The sequence below is a fragment of the Lissotriton helveticus genome, chromosome 7 (genome assembly GCF_964261635.1).
Source record: "Lissotriton helveticus chromosome 7, aLisHel1.1, whole genome shotgun sequence".
Classification (NCBI taxonomy): domain Eukaryota; kingdom Metazoa; phylum Chordata; class Amphibia; order Caudata; family Salamandridae; genus Lissotriton; species Lissotriton helveticus.
The window spans coordinates 181,429,109-181,449,323 of record NC_136068.1 but is presented as its reverse complement, the minus strand read 5'-3'; the positions used below and the strand labels follow the sequence as shown (position 1 = coordinate 181,449,323).

At 44.4% G+C, this 20,215-nt stretch overlaps 1 protein-coding gene across 1 annotated transcript in view; it reads left to right on the top strand.

Annotated features, from left to right (window-relative positions):
• Positions 1 to 19,202, top strand: part of LOC144766690 (regulator of G-protein signaling 9-binding protein-like) — a 48,701-nt gene extending 29,499 nt beyond the window's left edge. Inside the window, exon 3 of the mRNA XM_078650459.1 lies at positions 18,302 to 19,202. Within this exon, the coding sequence (XP_078506585.1) occupies positions 18,302 to 18,822 (521 nt within the window). The 3' untranslated portion in view covers positions 18,823 to 19,202. The remainder of the gene's footprint in view (positions 1 to 18,301) is intronic.
• Positions 19,203 to 20,215: the final 1,013 nt, after the last annotated feature.

The following is a 20,215-nucleotide window of genomic DNA, read 5'->3' as shown; positions in this document are numbered from 1 at the left end:
TATTCTCCAGTCAACATACGAATTTTCAGGACTTCCCATTTCATGACTTTCGAAGGTGTACAACAGAGGACTGAAGGGAGAGACAAGCAGAAATCCTCTCTCGGTTAAGAGGTAACCAAAATACTGGATTAATGTAAATTCAGCCTCCAGTATTTGACTGACGAGGGCTTGCTGTGATTGAAGCAGGCTGACAATCGTTTTTACAGTCATCTGGAGCAGGTCTGGTAGTTTTGAGACTCGTTATGAAAGGCATAAACATAAGTAAATGAATGTGGGTCTTTTTTGACAGTTTCTCCACTGCGGAACCTGTGGAACGGACGGCGGGAGGGGGCGGGAGGGGGCGGGAGTGGACACGGACGGCGGGAGGGGGCGGGAGGGGGCGGGAGTGGACACGGACGGCGGGAGGGGGCGGGAGTGGACACGGACGGCGGGAGGGGGCGGGAGGGGGCGGGAGTGGACACGGACGGCGGGAGGGGGCGGGAGTGGACACGGACGGCGGGAGGGGGCGGGAGGGGGCGGGAGTGGACACGGACGGCGGGAGGGGGCGGGAGTGGACACGGACGGCGGGAGGGGGCGGGAGTGGACACGGACGGCGGGAGGGGGCGGGAGTGGACACGGACGGCGGGAGGGGGCGGGAGAGGACACGGACGGCGGGAAACGTGCACAGGACAGCGAGGGGGGGGCGGAAAGGCACACGGAGGGGGTGGGAATGGACAGACTTTCAGTGAAAGGGGAGGGAACGGGAAAAAACGTAACTCCGCCCTGGGAAAAAATCTCGGGAGCGCCCCCGAATCTGGTCCGGCCTTGACGGACAGATCTCTGTTCCAATGGCTAGCCTCCATTTATGGAGCTAGCCAATGGGACAGGGGGGCGTATTCCATTTTCCTTACTGGAAATCAAGAGATTTCTCTGGAGGCGGAGCTAAGAGCTCCGCCCTCCAGCGAAACCTAAAAAGAACCATTGATGGACGGAATGCTGAACAATGTCAAACACTTCCAGTGAAAGATCTGGGTCTAAACCCATAATTTGTTTGCTCACCACGACATTCGAGTTTGGGCCCAGTCATATGCAAATCAGTCCTCCACAGGGGCAGAAATGTAAATTAAATGGTAAGGGAGCCATGCACTCCCTCCCTGTACCTTAAGGAGGCCCCGCAATCCAATCTCCCAGGGCAGTGACACCTTGTTAATGGGAGGGGCGCCACACTGGCTCCTCCTTGAGACTTTATAGGACCTGGGGACCCCATCCCCCGGGACTGGCTCACTTACTGTTTTCCGGGGAACCCACACCCGAAACATAGTAGTTCCCTTCCGACACCAGCATGGGCAGGTAACCATGTGTTTGTTCCCATCTGGCAGGAGCATTTTAAAATCTACTGCTAACGGGAGCAAACATTAAATCTTCTCCCAGCCTGTGTTAGATTTGAGGGCAGACTTGTGTTCCGTTTTCCTGCCCACATTGATGCGGGCAGGTAAAAAAAGACACACTGTTCCCGCTTGGAGGAAGCATGTAAAAAGCTGCAGCTTCCTCCGGGCGGGAGCAATGCCAGCTCCCGCACCATGGGGGCTGGGGGTGCAGGGGCCCTGGTCCACCGCTTTTATTTTTTAAATTGGATTTGGTCCCAAGGATGGGGTCTCCCGGGGCCTTTGAAGGTTCGGAGAGGGGGCTACCTGGCACCTCTCCCCTGGTTTGGGGATGGGGTCCCCTGGCCCCTGGGTGATCGGGTACCAGGGCCTAAAGGCCAAACCAATGCCGCAAAAGCAAAAGGCTCTGTGCGGCATGGGGTTGGCAGCCTGTGGGGGTTGTCCGTCATCAGGTTGGATGGCTACAGTGCCTGGCCTCAGTCAGGACCTATGGGCAATCACCTGCTGCGCATGGACGAAGGGCAGCGTAGGGTTGGCGGCCTGGGGGAGGTTAACCACAGGGCTTGACCTTAGGCCATGCGCAGCGGGGATGGCTTTACATATGGTAATAAAATACTTTATGTTAAAAAAATCCTAAGTAACACTTTAAACTCTAAGAAACAAAGAAATGCATGAGTTATAGTTATGTCAAGTATCTATAACTCGTGGCCTAAGGTAACTATAACTCACTCCCATGCCATGCACTGCTAGTTACCCAACATAATACTTCACTCATGAAATCTTCTGTAACATAATTGATATCACAGCAAGATTTGCAATTAAATTATTGATGAGAAAACTATACCAGAAGCCGAGAACTCCAGCCTAAGCATTTTTGATTTGAACAGCAAAACAATATACACACAAAAAACAGAGACAAGCATTCATCAAACAATACACAAATAATTAAAGATGTTATTTGTTTCACAAACAAATATAAAACCATCTAACATTTAATAGGAAAGTTGGAGCATTTCTAAATTCATCAAACTTTATTTTGGCACACTGCCAAAAAAGTACATAAAATCAGGTACATCAGTGCAATAGAGCATCACAATATATATGATTTTAAAAAAATCCAGAAAATAATTATGTTGTAAAAGCAGCAGTGAATAGTGGTCATTGAATGAGACCAGGATTAATACTAAAAAAAATATACATTAACAGCACATAATTCATATGTTTGGAGCCAGATGCATAATAAAACTAAAAATGCGAACAAGTCCCCAAACCTAAGATGGTAGTGATCGAGCAACACTTTTCTGGCAGCATCTCTACATACTCCGTAAGAAGCAGAAAACCACAAAGACAGTTGAGTTGTAAAGTGCTCGGATACCCGATGTCTCGGGTCTGGTTCGCACTATATAAAACTCTAAAAAAATTAACAAAATTAAAAAAAAAGATGTGCTGTATCATATGATTCTTTAAGCAGATCTAAAGTCCCTAATACCCAGATCTTGGGGCAACAGCAGAAGCCTAGACCTCATAAGAACATGGTAATGCGGGCAGAAGAACAGGACATGATCAATGTATTCCTTGATTCCTGGGCAAAAAGGGGCAGCTTGTCTCTTGTTCTGAATAGGGAGAATGCCGTCTTGCAGTAAATGACGGGAGTGGCAAGGTCCCTATCCAGCATTAAAGGTACAGAGTTCTAGCAGCCGAGGGCTCAATTTGATCCACATACTCCTCCAAGTGGTAATCATCTTCAAAATCCAAAATGGCTGCAGTCAAAGAGACAACCCCCCAGGCCCAAGGAAACCATCATGTATATGGCTCCAGTACATCGGCTTTAGTGTAGTCTTGGATACACTACATGAAGACTCCGTATACACGCAAAGATTCTCACACACAATCTCTGAAAGACCACATTTATTGTACTAAATTCAATTAAGACCACTCCTCACCCACATTATATTTTGATGGATGCTCTCACACTGCTCTTACAAATGAATCTAAGGATTTTAACTTTTTATCCTCCAATTGCAAATCCCTTCAAGTGTACAGAACGTTTGCGTCTTTATATACACTCAATTAATCTGTTAATACTACTTAGTTTTCTAAACTGTTACAGACCCCCTGGCCCACAAGTTTAGAACCACTTCTCTATTAGATTCTTACTCTGTGCCACCCTGTTATTTCCACCTTTGTCATGTTCCTCCTTCGTGCCACTTTTGCACAGGCTTGTCTAATGAACAACTAATTGCCAGAGACTTTTTTTGTGACTGGTATGGCCTTTATTGAACTTGCAAATAAACCATTTCCCCTATTACAGCCAGGACTCTGACTCCCACGCAGACTAAATAGGAATGCAAAAAACCCACTTAATACAAACTGATGATAGCCTCTAGTTTCCTGCGAGAACATAGCCCATTCTGAGCAAAAACAATATTGATGGGAATTGAGGGAAAAAAAGCAGAGTAAAGACTCTTCTTCAGTCCTGGAACAAGATGCAGTGAAGAAATCCCTCTCTACACACACCTCTAACAGAGAAATTACAAACAACTCTTTTGGTTTCACTATGTAAATAGAAATTGAAGAAGAGGGGCAATCTACTGATAATTTTATCAATCACTGTATAGGTACTCCATCATCTATTTCTACGAACTGCAATTAAAATGAGCAATTGGCTGTTCTCAATTCACAAAAGGATGTTAAGAAGGTTTAGAATGAGATTGCCATGATAGTGAATACCTATTTGGAAAACTTGGGCCACTCACCTGTCTTAAAAGGTTACTTTGACCTGCAGAAGAGTCATGGAGCCGCATTTTCTCTCTCGTACATCTGAGAGCAGACAGATTTTGTAGTCACTGCTGACTTGCGTGTGGAGAAGGGGAAGTGACAGGACTGTCGCAGACAAAAAGGAGCAACGTCCCTACTGTAATTGTAAAATCTTGTAATGTCATTTGTAACATAATCTAGGAAAATTATGGAAACTATGGTGGTTGATTATGCTGTGACTTAATAAGTGAGTGTTTTTCTGTTTCCTAAAAAGGGGCATTGAGTTAGAGGGGATGCCTCAGTTCTTTGGTTGACTGGATACGTTACTGGTAATATGCAGAAACTCACCCCTGAGTTAATTCTCCTCAACACAAGCCTTGAACTTTTTTGAATATTTCAGCTTATCAGTCCATACCAATGTTTCAATTTGAGTTACTACCCATAATGTTGGGGATAGCTGGAATAAAGAGATGCAAGACAAAAGTAGGTTTAATCACAACGGCCGGAGATCAGTCACCTCCGTAGAGCTGAAAAGCTGACCTCAAAATACTGCTCGCAGGCAGCCCTTTATATACTCACAAAAATCCTGATTATCTTAAAAAGCAATACCATCAGGAAAAATAAGAGTTAATAATATACTTTCACATAAATATCACATCACCTATGTCCTTAACCGTGTGTCCTCCTCTCCTCTCGGTTCCCCGTATCATAATCCTAACAGAGCTTTGATGAAACATTAACCTTCTTTCCCCAAGTGTGTAAGTGTTTATTGCTCTGTCCTCAAGACTTCTTATCTTTCTCTGTATACTTTTGACCAAAGTTAACTTTGGCAACATATTTCGTACATCATGTCTCAACTTACGACGAGAATGGAATATGTGCGCTGTGATCATAAACGTTTCAAGGCTGTTAAACATGTTTTCTCATTTAACTAAAACTTGCTGATCTTGTGTTCTGTTTTCTGGTGAACTCTCACCTACTTTGCATCCTTGTGAAGCTTAGGTTTGTACTGTCCTTTAACTACATATAGCTCTGTACCGCTCTCCACTGATGTCTGTCATGGTGAGATTTCTTTGTATTTTATACTTTTCCTAATAACAGGACAGGTTCCTCACTCAGATTCAAAATGTTCACCTGTGAGATCAATGCCAGCCCTTACTACAAACAAGATAGTTACCTCAGCTAAGTCCAATCTTCTAAAATAGTATTCTCTACTAACAATATCTCCTGGGTTGCTATCAGAACAGTAACCTCACCCAGAAGATGACCTATATACACCAAATTTCCTGGAACCTCGCCCTGGAGAGAATTAAAAAAAATCCTTCAACAATTAAGGAGCTGAGTCTTCAGTGACAAATCATAAGCAAGTCAAAAGCTGAACACGAAAAAACCTGTTACTAAAACATCCCTGGTAATCAAACACTAAATAAAGTGATACTGTCAGGAAACAGGTTTCCAGAATCAGCACACATGGGATGATAACTTTGTCCTTTGTAGCAAAAGACTTGGCACAAGACAAGATGACCAAGACAAATACAGAAACACATGCAATCCTTGTGCATACATAAGCTGCATAGCAAATCTTTCATATTGCTTACACTTAGTTTCACCATGGTTACATTTATCTACCCATCAACTATTCTAAACTCTTTATCGTTTGATATAGCAGTGGAGGACTCACTACCTCACTGTTGTAGACACTGTTTATGCAGACCTCTTTTGGGTTGTTAAATTCACCCAGATTTATTTTCACAGCCATGGTTTGCCTGCAACCATATGAAGGCTCCAAAAAGATACATAGCACTAAAGAGGTGAAGTCCATAATTACTGAGCATGCAGATTCTGCTCTGGGATTGTGGAAAAAACAGACATAGGAACTGAGGAAGAGCTAGGATGTTTGTTTCTTCCTAAGGGACACAAGAGGTGCCACACATGTGACTCACAGTACACCATCATTCACCTTCAGCCAAAACAAGATCTTCTTTGGTCTACACAAACAAGTTGTATCATACTGTATTGTAGCATTTGAATAGCTCCTCGTGTCCGTGCTGAAATTTAGAAGCGCTGCGGGTCTAAGTATAGAGGCTATGCCGATTATTAAACGCTGTCTGTAAAGTGCCATTTTTGGTGACAGGGGAGCTACTCTCTGAGGTCCAGCTATTTCAGCCACAGTTATAGTACCAGCTGGAACATGTTGAGGTGCTCCCCCACAAGAGCCCATCAAGTGAACTGTGAGTTAATGGGCTTGATCCAGAAGCAAGAGGCCCAGGATCTTAGAAGACACCGCTTATCAATGACCAATTATGAAACCTACTTAAAGGACTGCTTCCCAGCCATCAGGGTGATTAAGGGCAGTGTGGTAAATAAATAAATTATTACCGGATCTATTTTTTACTATAATCAATAAACAGGTAGCTCAATAAATAAGAGTCAAGATTCGAGGTAGTTGGAGTTGACAGGCTTTAATCAAGCATAAAGGACAGGAACAGGACAGCCTGTACGGGAATAGGATGACAGGGCCCGACAGCTGTCGGGCAGGATCTGGGAATTGGCTAGCAAACTTTAATATCCGTGCACAATATTTATAGTTAAACAAAATACATTGCATTCAATACAGTAGGCGTAGCAGTAGGCGGGGTTTGTAGCAGTCGCGAAAGATAAGGGCAACATGATGTAACAAGAAGGCGTGTACAGGGCGTATACATAGATATGTGGTGCAGGCGTAACAGAATATGTCATAAAAGGGGCGGAAACATGGAGGGGGCTACCTGAGCAGCTGGGACCTCTAACCTAGTGGTGCGCGCAAACTGACAATGACGTGGTACTAGGGAGAACTGGGGGGCTATGACTTCTGCGCTAGAAGAGGAGACTAAAGTCTGGAGTGTCAGAGCGACATGTACCCAGGCATATCTAGTATCTAGTGTTTAGAGTACATGTTGATAGAATCCAAAAGTTATCAGAGTAAAGGCTAATAGACATTAAGACTGGTGCATGCATTATTCTACGTGTAGTGCGTGTGCGAGGAATATTCTATGAATATTAATACAGTATTTCCCTTACATGGAGACATAAAGGCTAGACCATGACGGAAACTATTGATGCGATTCAGTAGCTTAGGAATGCAGAGAAGGAGGGCTGGACTGATAACTAGAAACATAACATACTCTTGGCAGACTGGGAGGCAGAGCCAGGCCGAGCCGGGCACTGCAAGGCATGAAAGTAAGCTAAGGGTCAGGGATACAGGTGGGGGCTGTATCGCTCCTCGGAGAGGGTTCAGGAAACAGGAGCTAAATCTGAGTCCGGGCCCTTTTGAGGCCTAGAAACGGGGATAATTCAATGAATTAACGTGCACACTGTAAAACGTGGCAACGTAGCTTTACATAGGCCTGATATTCGTTGTATTCACGAGGACTGGAAACTGACATACTAGAGATGGACACAACTGTAATTGCGTCTTTAATTGATCAGAAGGGGATACATGCATATCGATCATGCACATATGACATAACAAAGGGGAACACGTAGGCACATATAACATGGCAAAATTTACTTTTCCACATTCCCTCCTTGTGCCCTACGTTTCCATCAGGAAACATCTATATTCATGATACCATCTATCATTTCATATAGCATCATTTGCTCGTCTCGAACTGTCTTGGAACGGGACTTAGGACTAGGAATACAAGAGGTAGCGCACATGCCGCAAATCGCAGGGCCACATTGTATACAGAGGCAGCAACTGAATATGATCATTACTGCAATACCTAGGAATGACAATACTTTCCATCCCCAGGCAGATATAATACTCCAGAGCCAACCGGACCATGTCCAGGTGCCTGGATTCTGGTGTAACTGATGGGCAATTTTATGAAGTCTGGTTATAGCTGAATAAACAGACGGCGCGTTATTAGGAATGAAAATGCAACAACTAGATCCGATGACTCTACATGCTCCTCCTCTATCGGCCAGTATGACGTCAAGAACGAGACGATTTTGGAGCACGACAAATCTCATAGCAGATTGCTCTTCAGTTAAGTTACCTAGAGCGGAAGTAGTCTCATTCACTACTGCTTCAAGGGTTCTGGTTAACCTACGGATTAACTTACTATTCTGGATAGGTCCTATAAAGAAAAAGAAACCTTTATTGAAATCTGTATACTGTTCTAGAGTAGTTTCAGTTTGATCGACAATTGGGGACTCGATCTCCCTTCTATGTCTGACGTGTACTAGATGTGTGTTTCTGTGATAATCAGATGGGGCTAGAAAAACTGGTGGCAGTAGGAAGGCAATGTAACATGTTCCATCCCAATCGAGGGGCAGACGAACATATGCGGTCTGACCACAAACAAAATAAGAATGACGTGAAGCTTTGAAAATAGATTTCCCACTGTCACTATACTCGAGAGTAGTAGTACAATCACTATGTCCTATATGTGCGGAACCATTATTTCTGACACATAATTCGCCTTTGACTGGTAGTACTGAAATAGCAGGTAAGTCTGGAGTAGTATCAGACTGAACATTCAGGACCATAACATTCGAACAATAATTACCTAAATTATAAACTTCATTTTCTAGATCTAACCCTGTTCTATGGGAGAGACCTTGCTTGTCTGGAAAACATGTTCTATTCAGAAGGGACATATCATTTGAAGATGACGTTAACGTGGACCATGCTCCACACGAACCATTATGTGAAAACGGATAAGGAAAGAGTGGCAGAACTCCCTTCGGTGTCTGGTAAGGGGGGAGTCGACCACACACCCAACAATTAGTGGCATTGCTGGTCTGGTGTGAATAGTGTAACATTCTTATAAATGTATTATTTCTCATAGCAAGACGATAGGATAACTCGTGAGGAGGCAGATCACTAAATGTGTGCTCTACTGTAGCATTAGAAAACTTATTTACATGAGAAATTGGAAAACATAAATGTAATGCATAACTTGTGCAGGTAACCATCAAACTTAGAAACAATAAGAAACTTAGAAAAACGATACATCTTATAGAGTTTTGACTAACTCTCTCACTATGGGGGTCTATCTCATACACGTCAGATACCTGTCTAACCGTTTCACCCGAGAGGGACTTAGACAATTAAACTGGCTGACTTATTTTACTAGACCGGAGCTTTAACTTATACTCCTGTTGCGGAGTTTTCTCTAACAGAGGAACTTTCAGTTCAGGATTCAGATCAAAGTCTGGTTTCAGGCAGTCTTTAGAAATGGAACAGTCCTTAGAAAATGTTTGTTCTCGAACTCCATGGAACTTCTTCACATGGGACAGATGGACCCACCCCTTGCGGCCTTCCAACTTCACGGCCGTGCGGGTGGTCAGGAGGACAAGTCGCGGCTCTTTCCAACAAGGCTCCAGCGGACTTGAACGATCAAAGTTCCTTACAAGGACGAGGTCGCCTGGAATGACCTCATGCGGTTTCACTTCGGTATTGTCTGGAAATGCAGCGGCAACCTGGGAACGACAAGAGTGTAGGGCAGACATCAAGGAAGCTAGGTAATCTGTCAACATATTACTGGAAACATCTGTAATACTGCGGGGTCTAGGTGTACCCCACATATTTGGGGGGCGGCCGAATACGACCTCATAAGGGGACAGACCTGATCTGGAATGTGCAACCATCCTCATGAAGAATAAAGCAACTGGCAGGGCAACTAGCCAGTCTACACCTTTCTCTTTACATGTCTTGGCAATACGGATTTTCAGGGTCTGATTATGTCTCTCTACGAGACCGGCTGCTTCAGGATGGCGCACACAATGGAACTTCCACTGGTACCCTAACAAAAGGGAAACATGTTTCATTAACTCGGATGAGAATGGCTGGCCGTTATCAGAATACACGACCCTAGGGAGTCCATAACGAGGAAAGAATTCACGAACCAGCTGCTTGGCAGTGGTCGCTGCTGTGTAATCTGGAACTGGATATGCTTCTGTCCACCTGGACAAAGCGCATACAACTACGAGAACATACTTGAAACCTCGACATCGCTCCATCTGAATATAATCCATCTGGAGGACTTCAAAAGGGTGGTCAGGGGGTTGGAATCCACCTTGTTCCACCGGGACACTTTTACCTGGATTGAATTGGCAACATATCATACAGGTACGGACTTTCTGCTTGGCTGCAGCTCGCAAGTGCTTGTTGAACCAAAGGTTCTGTATACTGTCTAACATAGCTTTTTCTCCTAGATGTGCTGGACTATGTGCGGTATTGATAATGACTTGAACCATGGAGTCGGGGAGCAACCATGTGGCTTTTCCCTTCGTCACCCATCCCTGATCTGTCTGGACCCCTCCTTGTTCGGACCATTTCTTGATTTCTTCGGGAGTAGCATGTAACTGTATGTCTATGACATCTTGTGTAGGGTCCTTAACTGTCATACAAGTAGTCTGTTCTGGAATGGATGTCTGGGTCTTGTTAACCGGAATGTCTGGTGTCTGAGCTGTAAGTTTGGCTGTTCGATCTGCTAGATCGTTACCTTGGGAAATGATGTCAGTAACTTTCGTATGTGCTTTGCACTTCATGATAGCGATAGCTGTCGGTAAATGTATTGCATCTAACAGAGCTTGAATGAGGAGACCATGCTGAATCTTGGTTCCATGAGAAGTCATGAAACCTCTCTCCTGCCAGAGTACTCCGAAGTCGTGTACAACTCCGAATGCGTAACGTGAATCTGTATATATGTTTACTTTCAGGTTCTTAGCACGTATGCAGGCTTGGGTCAGAGCAACTAGCTCTGCTGCTTGAGCAGACAGGGTGTCAATACGGTGTGTTTCAATAACTTCGGTGTCAGTAGTCACTGCATACGCGGCTACTAGTTCTCCTGTACTAGTTCTCATACATGAACCGTCCACATAAAGTGTCAGGTCGGGATTAGGTAATGCGATGTCTGTCAGGTCTTGTCTTGGCTTAGTCATGGTGTTAATAACTTCCACACAGTCATGTGTGGCAGGATTTGAAGTAACTGACGGTAACAGTGTAGCAGGATTTAGAACGTTGCAGCGTCTGATTTCTATGTGTGGCTGGAACAGTGTCAGTTCATAACCTGTTAAACGTGCAATGGTCAAGTGCTGAGTCTGTGTTCGGTTTAAAAGAACTTCCACGGAGTGTGGAACTTGTACTGTCAGGGAGTGTCCTAACACTATGGAATCACTTTGTCTGATAGCTAGAGCTGTGGCTGCAACTGACTTGAGGCACGCAGGCAGAGCCTGGGCTACTGGATCTAATGTGCTCGAAAAATAAGCACAGGGCTTGTACTGTCCTGCTTGATCTTGTGTGAGAACAGATAATGCAGTACCATCACGTTCTGTGACAAAAAGTGTAAAAGGCTTACTGTAGTTCGGTGTAGCTAGAACAGGTGCTTGGCATAAGGCTTTCTTTAATTCATTAAAACTAAGTGTATGTTCAGGTGTCCAAGGGAGAACAGTCGATACGGCTGCCTCCTGTGTCGTTAACTGTATCAGTGGCTTTGCTAGAAATGCATACTGAGGAATCCATTGTCTGCAGTAAGAAGTGAGGCCAATAAAAGCACGTACCTCCTTCTGTGTCTTGGGCTGTGGAAGACTCGCTATTAACTGGATACGGTCTGGTGTCAACTGCCTACCCCACTTGGACAGTAAGTGGCCTAAGTAGATCACTTGCTGGACACAGAATTGTAGCTTCGAAGGGGACACCTTGTGCCCCATCTCGGCCAGGAAATACAGAACTGTAAGTGACGCTTGTTCGCAGTCACGTTCAGAACGGGCTGTGATCAGTAGATCATCGACATACTGGAGCAGGGCAGTGTCAGTTGGCATGTGAATGTTGTCTAGTTGTCTTTTAAGTGCTGACTGTAAATACTAGGACTTTCTGTGAAACCTTGAGGAGCTCGTGTGAATTTATAGCTCCTTCCATTTAAACAAAAACCAAAAAGGTACTGGCTGTCTGGATGAATCGGGACACTGAAAAATGCATTCTTGAGGTCTATAACAGTGAAAAATGTAGCTTCAGAGTCAATGGCTGTCAATAGGGATGAAATATCTGGGACTACTGGATACTGGGGTATGATACATTTATTAAGTTCTCGAAGGTCAATCACTAATCGATATACTGGAGGTGCATTTGGATCAGTACGTTTCATGACTGGAATGATAGGAGAATTACATACATTGGAGTCAGTTTCTACAACCACTCCTTGAGCAATAAGCTCGTCAATAATTTTGGATAAGGCTGCTACAGCCTCAGGTGGCAATCTGTACTGTCTGATTCGTGGCAAGACTATACCTTGCTTGAGGGTCACACGATGGGGTGTGATTTGCATAAAACCTACATCAGTTGGACCTTGCGCCCATAAATGCTGTGGAACATTTAGTAACCTTGAATCAAAATCACGTAATACATAGTGACCTTTAAAGTCACGCAAAAACAATCGTATTCCTTCTGGGGAGCAGCAAATTACTGCACCTAATTCTTTCAATGTTTTAATGCCTAACAAATTTTCTGGACATGACTTCGTAAGTAACAAATCAGTAGTTCGGGACAATGGACCTACTTCTAGGGAAACTGGTTTTGAAATCTCATTAACAATAGGCTTTCCTGAAAATCCAAGGGAAACATTTTTAGAGCCTGAGAGCGGAGCCCCTGGAACCTCGTCATGACTGATAGTAGTCCTACTTGCCCCTGTATCAATCAGAAACTTTCTGTCTTTCCCTAATACTTGACTGTGTACATAGGGACCCTCTTGATCTACAGGTATCTCGATGAGAGGCAAGCCTACCTCCCTCTCTAGGCTGTTTCATGAATACTGTTGATACTCTGGATACTCTGTCTGGGCATACTGGTACATCTGCTGTGTAACATGCTGTGTTGCAGCGATAGGCTGCGGTGCTGGAACTGTCTGTTGTGCATTCTGCGGTGACTGAGAAGTCTGTGAAACTTGTTCTTGTCTAGGCGGACGTGGTCTTTCTTTAGTCTTACCAGTAGCTATGTTGTGTTTCAGAACTGCACACTCGTTTATAAAATGACCTGGCTGTTTACAATAATTGCAAGTCCCTTTAACGGGAGCTGCAGGATGACTGACTTGATTCGGACCCCTCTTCTGACTGTCTTGTGGAACAGATTGTGCAACTAGTACTTTCATTTTCGTGTCTTTCATACGTCTCCTTTCGTGTTCTTGCTCTTCCCTGATTCTGTTCTGGTGATACTGGAGCATCTGTAACATTTGTGACGGGGTACTAGCTTGCCAACTACTTTCGACTTTCAATACTCGATTTTTAACTTGTGGACTTGAATTCTCGACTAATTTAGTAACAAAAAGATGAGGGTACGACTCGCTACTTGTCTTCAAACCACTGTTAATAATAAAACATTTCTCGAATCTAGAATAAAAATCACTAGTATCTTCATCCTGTTTCTGTTTGCATGCTGAGATTGCATCCCAATCTTCCTTTTTCGTGGCTAGTAACCTTGGCAAAACTTGTATCAATAACTCGGGCAATTCTTTACATTTGTCCCCAAGACCGGTACCTGGTACTCGTATTTTATCTTCAGCTTCTAGAGCTGTCCAATCGATCTTTTTCTCTCCCACCTCCCATTCTTTTTCCTTGAGTTTTTCATATACCCCTGCGGGCAACAGGACATTTAGCATTTTAATAATATCTGGATACGTGTATTCTCCCATACGGAGCATGTCTTTTAATTCTCGATGGAACCCTGCTGGGTCTTTGTCGTGACAGGGAATTAATTTCTTCATCTCTAAGAGTTCCATCTTTGTGATAGGGGTGTAAACAAATACTCGTTGCATTTCACCACCCGCTGTCCTAACTGGGTGTACTTCTCGTAACGGATGCTGTCTATCTATGTAAAAGGGTTTACTTTCTGGAGGTGAGACATGAACAAAATGCGGATACAGAAACGTTCTATATTTTTGGCGTTGTTCTAGAATGATACTAATTAAATCGGTACCTAAACCTTTCCATCTATACTGGAGCAACTCGTTCAGAATATCATGTAACGGACCTGGATCAGAATGCTGACCCTCATACAGTGTAATGAGGTGCTGGATCATATACATACCCACCAGTCGCTGCTCGGCTGGGGGCAGTTTCAGAAACATTTGTGCCACTATTTCATCTGGAAAAGTGGTAGAATCAGTAGCCCACCGGACTGCTGATCGGGCTAGTTCTTGTTCATGCATGGTACTAAGTTCACTATAACCGATACGTGATTTCAGAATGTGATCGGTAGCTTGAAATACTTGTTCAAGATTCTCTTGTTCTGGTGCTGGAAGATGAAAAACTTTCTTGTGTTCTAGGCGTGAATATCGGTCTGGAAGTCTAGATTTACCTACATACGCTATTCTGGCGGTATTCTCGTCTTCTACCTCTTCAGTAGGAGAGTCGTCTTCTTTCTCGGACACTTGTGCTGCTTTACGTTGCTCGTGTAACCTTATTATTTCCTTACGAATTTTCTTGTACATACTCTCTATACTACTGAGTGTCTTGTGTCTTCCCTCGGCTATATGATCACTCCACTTTGTCAGAATTCTCATTTCGATCGGATCTTTAGTCGGATAGTCTTGTTCCCTTATTAAACAATTAACTAGAAACTTTAATAGCATGAGCTGGGTCTCAGCTTTCCTTAGAGACATAATTTTGCCAATACTCTCTGGGTCGTCTCCTGTACGGATGAAACAATATATTCTGTCTAGATCTTCTTTCATATTCGGTAGGGTGTCCAAATACTCGGTCACCCGTCTTACACGCAATGAATATATAACCATATTATCATCGCCTGGGACTGGATCATAACGGCATTCGGTGAGAGCTCGTCTGATATCTGCAACGGACTGATATTTGGGCGTACGCTGTAACGCACGTTCATGTAACTCGACTAACGTTACACGTTTGTGTGGCGTGGGCCTGAGGGATACTTGAAGCAGAAATATCTGCATGTGCACGGTATGGTTCCGTCACGGCTGCAGAGGATCAGGGGGCCTGCGTGGCTTCTCCGGCGCGTGGGGAAAGGGCAAGTCCCTATTCGGGCGCCATTATGTGGTAAATAAATAAATTATTACCGGATCTATTTTTGACTATAATCAATAAACAGGTAGCTCAATAAATAAGAGTCAAGATTCGAGGTAGTTGGAGTTGACAGGCTTTAATCAAGCATAAAGGACAGGAACAGGACAGCCTGTACGGGAATAGGATGACAGGGCCCGACAGCTGTCGGGCAGGATCTGGGAATTGGCTAGCAAACTTTAATATCCGTGCACAATATTTATAGTTAAACAAAATACATTGCATTCAATACAGTAGGCGTAGCAGTAGGCGGGGTTTGTAGCAGTCGCGAAAGATAAGGGCAACATGATGTAACAAGAAGGCGTGTACAGGGCGTATACATAGACATGTGGTGCAGACGTAACAGAATATGTCATAAAAGGGGCGGAAACATGGAGGGGGCTACCTGAGCAGCTGGGACCTCTAACCTAGTGGTGCGCGCAAACTGACAATGACGTGGTACTAGGGAGAACTGGGGGGCTATGACTTCTGCGCTAGAAGAGGAGACTAAAGTCTGGAGTGTCAGAGCGACATGTACCCAGGCATATCTAGTATCTAGTGTTTAGAGTACATGTTGATAGAATCCAAAAGTTATCAGAGTAAAGGCTAATAGACATTAAGACTGGTGCATGCATTATTCTACGTGTAGTGCGTGTGCGAGGAATATTCTATGAATATTAATACAGTATTTCCCTTACATGGAGACATAAAGGCTAGACCATGACGGAAACTATTGATGCGATTCAGTAGCTTAGGAATGCAGAGAAGGAGGGCTAGACTGATAACTAGAAACATAACATACTCTTGGCAGACTGGGAGGCAGAGCCAGGCCGAGCCGGGCACTGCGAGGCATGAAAGTAAGCTAAGGGTCAGGGATACAGGTGGGGGCTGTATCGCTCCTCGGAGAGGGTTCAGGAAACAGGAGCTAAATCTGAGTCCGGGCCCTTTTGAGGCCTAGAAACGGGGATAATTCAATGAATTAACGTGCACACTGTAAAACGTGGCAACGTAGCTTTACATAGGCCTGATATTCGTTGTATTCACGAGGACTGGAAACTGACATACTAGAGATGGACACAACTGTAATTGCGTCTTTAATTGATCAGAAGGGGATACATGCATATCGATCATGCACATATGACATAACAAAGGGGAACACGTAGGCACATATAACATGGCAAAATTTACTTTTCCACAGCAGGGCCACTGGAATTATGCGGCAGGAGGCCAAATTATGTGGCAGGATTGAGGAAAAAAGGCAGCAAGGAAAAACAAAATCATGCAATTTAATGCAGCACATTTTGTAATAGTATTAGTTATTTCCTCATTTTTAAACTTTGTAACCCTCTGAGCAGCCATTGCATCTCATTAGTACCACTTTACCACCCTAATATAGCAATGAGCAACAGAAAGGTGACCGGACCAGCTTTGCAAAGGGACTTCCACCACACTGCAACATGTGCTGCTCCATTTTTAGAAGCATTTGAACTGTTTGAGATAGAAATAATATATTTTTTTAAGTCTGAAGAATATGCGGCAGATGATGGATTATGTGGCAAATTCAGCAAATATATAATTAAGTGAAAATCGCCACAGCTGCACATTCATATGATGCTCTGATTATGGGTGAATTAATGGTCAACAATAAGGTGGATACTTGCCCTGAGGGGCATAAGATTCTTAGGTATTTGATGGGGTTTAGTACCTACTGGAAACACAGAGGGATGTGGTTTTTGGCGAACAGGGTAGATAGCGGGAGAAAGCAGATGAAGACCTCTAGCCTTCCAAGCCCTAAAAGGGGGAACCCCTTAAACTCCCTGCTCTTTCTCTGGACGTTCTTGGAAAAGGGATGAAGTTGGAAAGATGATCTGGCATGGAGGGTAGACCATGCATCATGGGACGTTTTTAAAAAATATGGATCTGGTGCCCAACCAAATGGGTCCTCATTACACTCCGATGGGGCTTGGAGATATAATGGATTTCACCAGTGGCTCACTGGTTAGAGGAGGCAGACCTGGAAGCAGAAGTCAGCCCGGGACCAGGGTTCAATTCCCAGCTCGGCGGGGTCTTGAGTCCTAAAATGTCCACGGACTCGACAATTCTCGCTCCGGTGCCTACTCGACTCACAGGCTCACACTCTGCGACTCTGGGCAATAGCTTGCTTAATCTCCACAACGGCCCCTCGCGGCGGGATGCCTGGCTTTCACCTTGCGGATACCCTGCCGGGGTTATCTCACAGGGGAATACCAGGACGGGTTCCCTAAGCAAGCGCTTAGAAACGGCTTGGTGATTTGCGCTATATAAATTCCTGTACATTTACATTTACCAGTAACATTAGATCTACCACAGGAAGTTCTCTCCAAGGACCTGCAACAATACAACTCTGATTTTAAACCTGTATTGTCCAATTCTTTCGCATGCATAACAGTGGTTCAGCTAGTAGAACCGAATGACAGAGGGTCCATGCTTGGGAAGACACAGGCTTGCCTTGTGCCCACATTGGGTTTCAGCATTGATAGGCGGTATGTGTGAACTATGCCAGTAGCAGTCACTTTTCTCATTATCTGTGTGTTGAACATTCTATTCACCAGTTTTATAAAGTGCTTGGCTACCTGAAAATCGGGCTTCCCTGCACTATCGAAGAGGCTGGAGTGAGATCATGAGCATTGCAAAGATAAGTCTCTAGCTTTGTCCTGAAAATCATGAAATGGTCCTCCATTTGGAGGCTAGCGGGCAGAGCATTCCAGAGCTTGAGTGCAAGGTGAGTTAATGACTGATCTCCACTCCTGGCTTTCTTGATTCTAGCGACATAGCTCAAGGTTATTTGCCCTCGGGTACCTGTTGCCCTGATAGGTCCGATATTGCAATGAGTAAGGGAATCTGCATTCTTAGGTAAGTACATTTTTTTCCAGTGGGTTGCGAGAAGGTGAATCAAAGTTATGGTAGTGGGGGATGAGTGATTGAATAGGACATCTCATGTATCCTGAGTAAATTACTTGTTCCCTCCGAATGAGCAGATCTGATACGAAATGTGCCGCTTGCGCCTGCATAAAAGCAGATAGTTATTTGTGTAATTTGTTACCAATTGATGCTGAAATTGACGAGTATTCAATTCTTTTTGTCTGAAGGCTTACAGAAAACGCTCATGTCACTGCTCACGGACCAGGATGTGAGCACGGAGGAGCGGGGGCAGCTGGAGCGCATGTTTGTTCTTTTTCTCTCAACGCTGGAGCAGTACCAGCAGGACCTCTGCAAAACCCAGCAACTCAACCAGCTTTTCCCCCTGCAGCTTCGAAGGAGGTGCCTCATCAACACCGGTGTGGTGGGGAAGACTTACGAAATGGCTTGGAGACCCCGGAGTACCAAATCTTCCAGTGGCAGAGCGAGCGATATGGTGGATCCCCAGTACTCCTCAGACATTGCAATGCAGATTGAGCAGATCGAAAGGATGCTGCATGACATGCAGATGAAGGTCAGCGTACCTGTCTGGACAGTGGAAGCCACAGAGGAAGCCTGGGCAGAGGGAAAATCCACACATGACGTAGAGGACAGTTCCACAAATGAGATCTTGGTCACAGAAGAGGTGCTCAGAAGAGGGTGCTGTGCACGTGGCCAGTCGTGGCACAGACTTCCTTGTATGATCTCTTAAAGTGTAATAGGAAATGTCCTTGTAATGGCCTCACCAAAGCGTGCATTATAACAGCGGGATTTCAGGAACAGCCTAATATTTTGTAGGAGAAGACTTGCCAAACAGTAGAACGCCTGATGATGATCAGTTAGTATGCTGGAATTTAAATAGTTAAGGATCCTGGCAGTAGTTGAGGTACCTGTATCCATATGGTTGAAAGGGCAGGTGGTACTAAATCACTTCTACTGTTTCATCTCAACCGCCCATCTTGTAACGCAGAGGAGCAAACCTCAGCCGCCCACCCCCACTTCCGTGATCCTGCCGCATGTATTTGCATGATGTGGAAATGCCATATACCAAATTATGCTCTGGGGAGATTTAGAAATTAAAAATTAACTAAAAAGCTGGAATAAGTGGCAAGTCAATTTTTTAATGCAAATCCAAGGTAGCAATCTGAGGTACATAACACAGATAATTGGAGATGTAGTCCAGTGGTGTTCAATGTGGTGGTGGCGAATGGGTTGTGCTTTGTAGTAAAAAGAATGCGGAAATTCAGGATTATGGTGCATTCACTCAGAATATGCATAGGGGTTCGTGCACTGTGGCACAAGTGCTGCAGACCATGAACTTACCCTATAGGATTTAGCGAGAATCCCAAAATCTCAAAGAATAAAGACAAATAAATGGTGGTAAGAGATGGAACTCCCACGGTAAAGTGGGAGATGTCTCAGGACCTAGAGGTTAGGCAAAGAATTTGTAAACTAAGCTCCTGACATTTTATTTTTTATTTAAATCTTAATTGGTGGTGGCCGAACACCTTTGGCCACATGTTCTCAATTAACCACAATTATGCCCTTTGTTACACAAAGCTCACAGATCTTAGTTAAAACCATACGGTATTTTGAGAATCTGATTTTTTAAAATTACTTTTTTTTTTTGATAATCTACTTTTTTGAGTATATAAAACAGTGAAGAATTCATCGGCTGCAGCTCATTAATCAACATATAAATCGGATGTGAATCATGAAAAGTAGAGAATATATGCAGGGTAAGTCCATTCCAGTCCAGCATCTCAAAATGCATTGCATTGACAGTGTAGCATGAGACATTTGACACAACAAGGATTATGGCGCGATCATGTTGAACCATTTCCCCCATATTTTATGGAACAATTCTGGGGAGCCTGGGGATTCAAACATGGCCTCCTCCTGGGCACCACACCAGTCCACCCCCTCCTCCATCCCTTCATACTGGGCGCAGCAGCACGCGACCAATACATTGCTATGTCGCGTTTGGCCACAGCCATCACCGTCCCCAATAGGCGCTTATCCATTCTGGTACCATCTAAGCCGTCAAATATCCCCAACAGCATCCGAAGTGACTCGTGGGGAACCTCCCATCCCAGGGCTTGTGT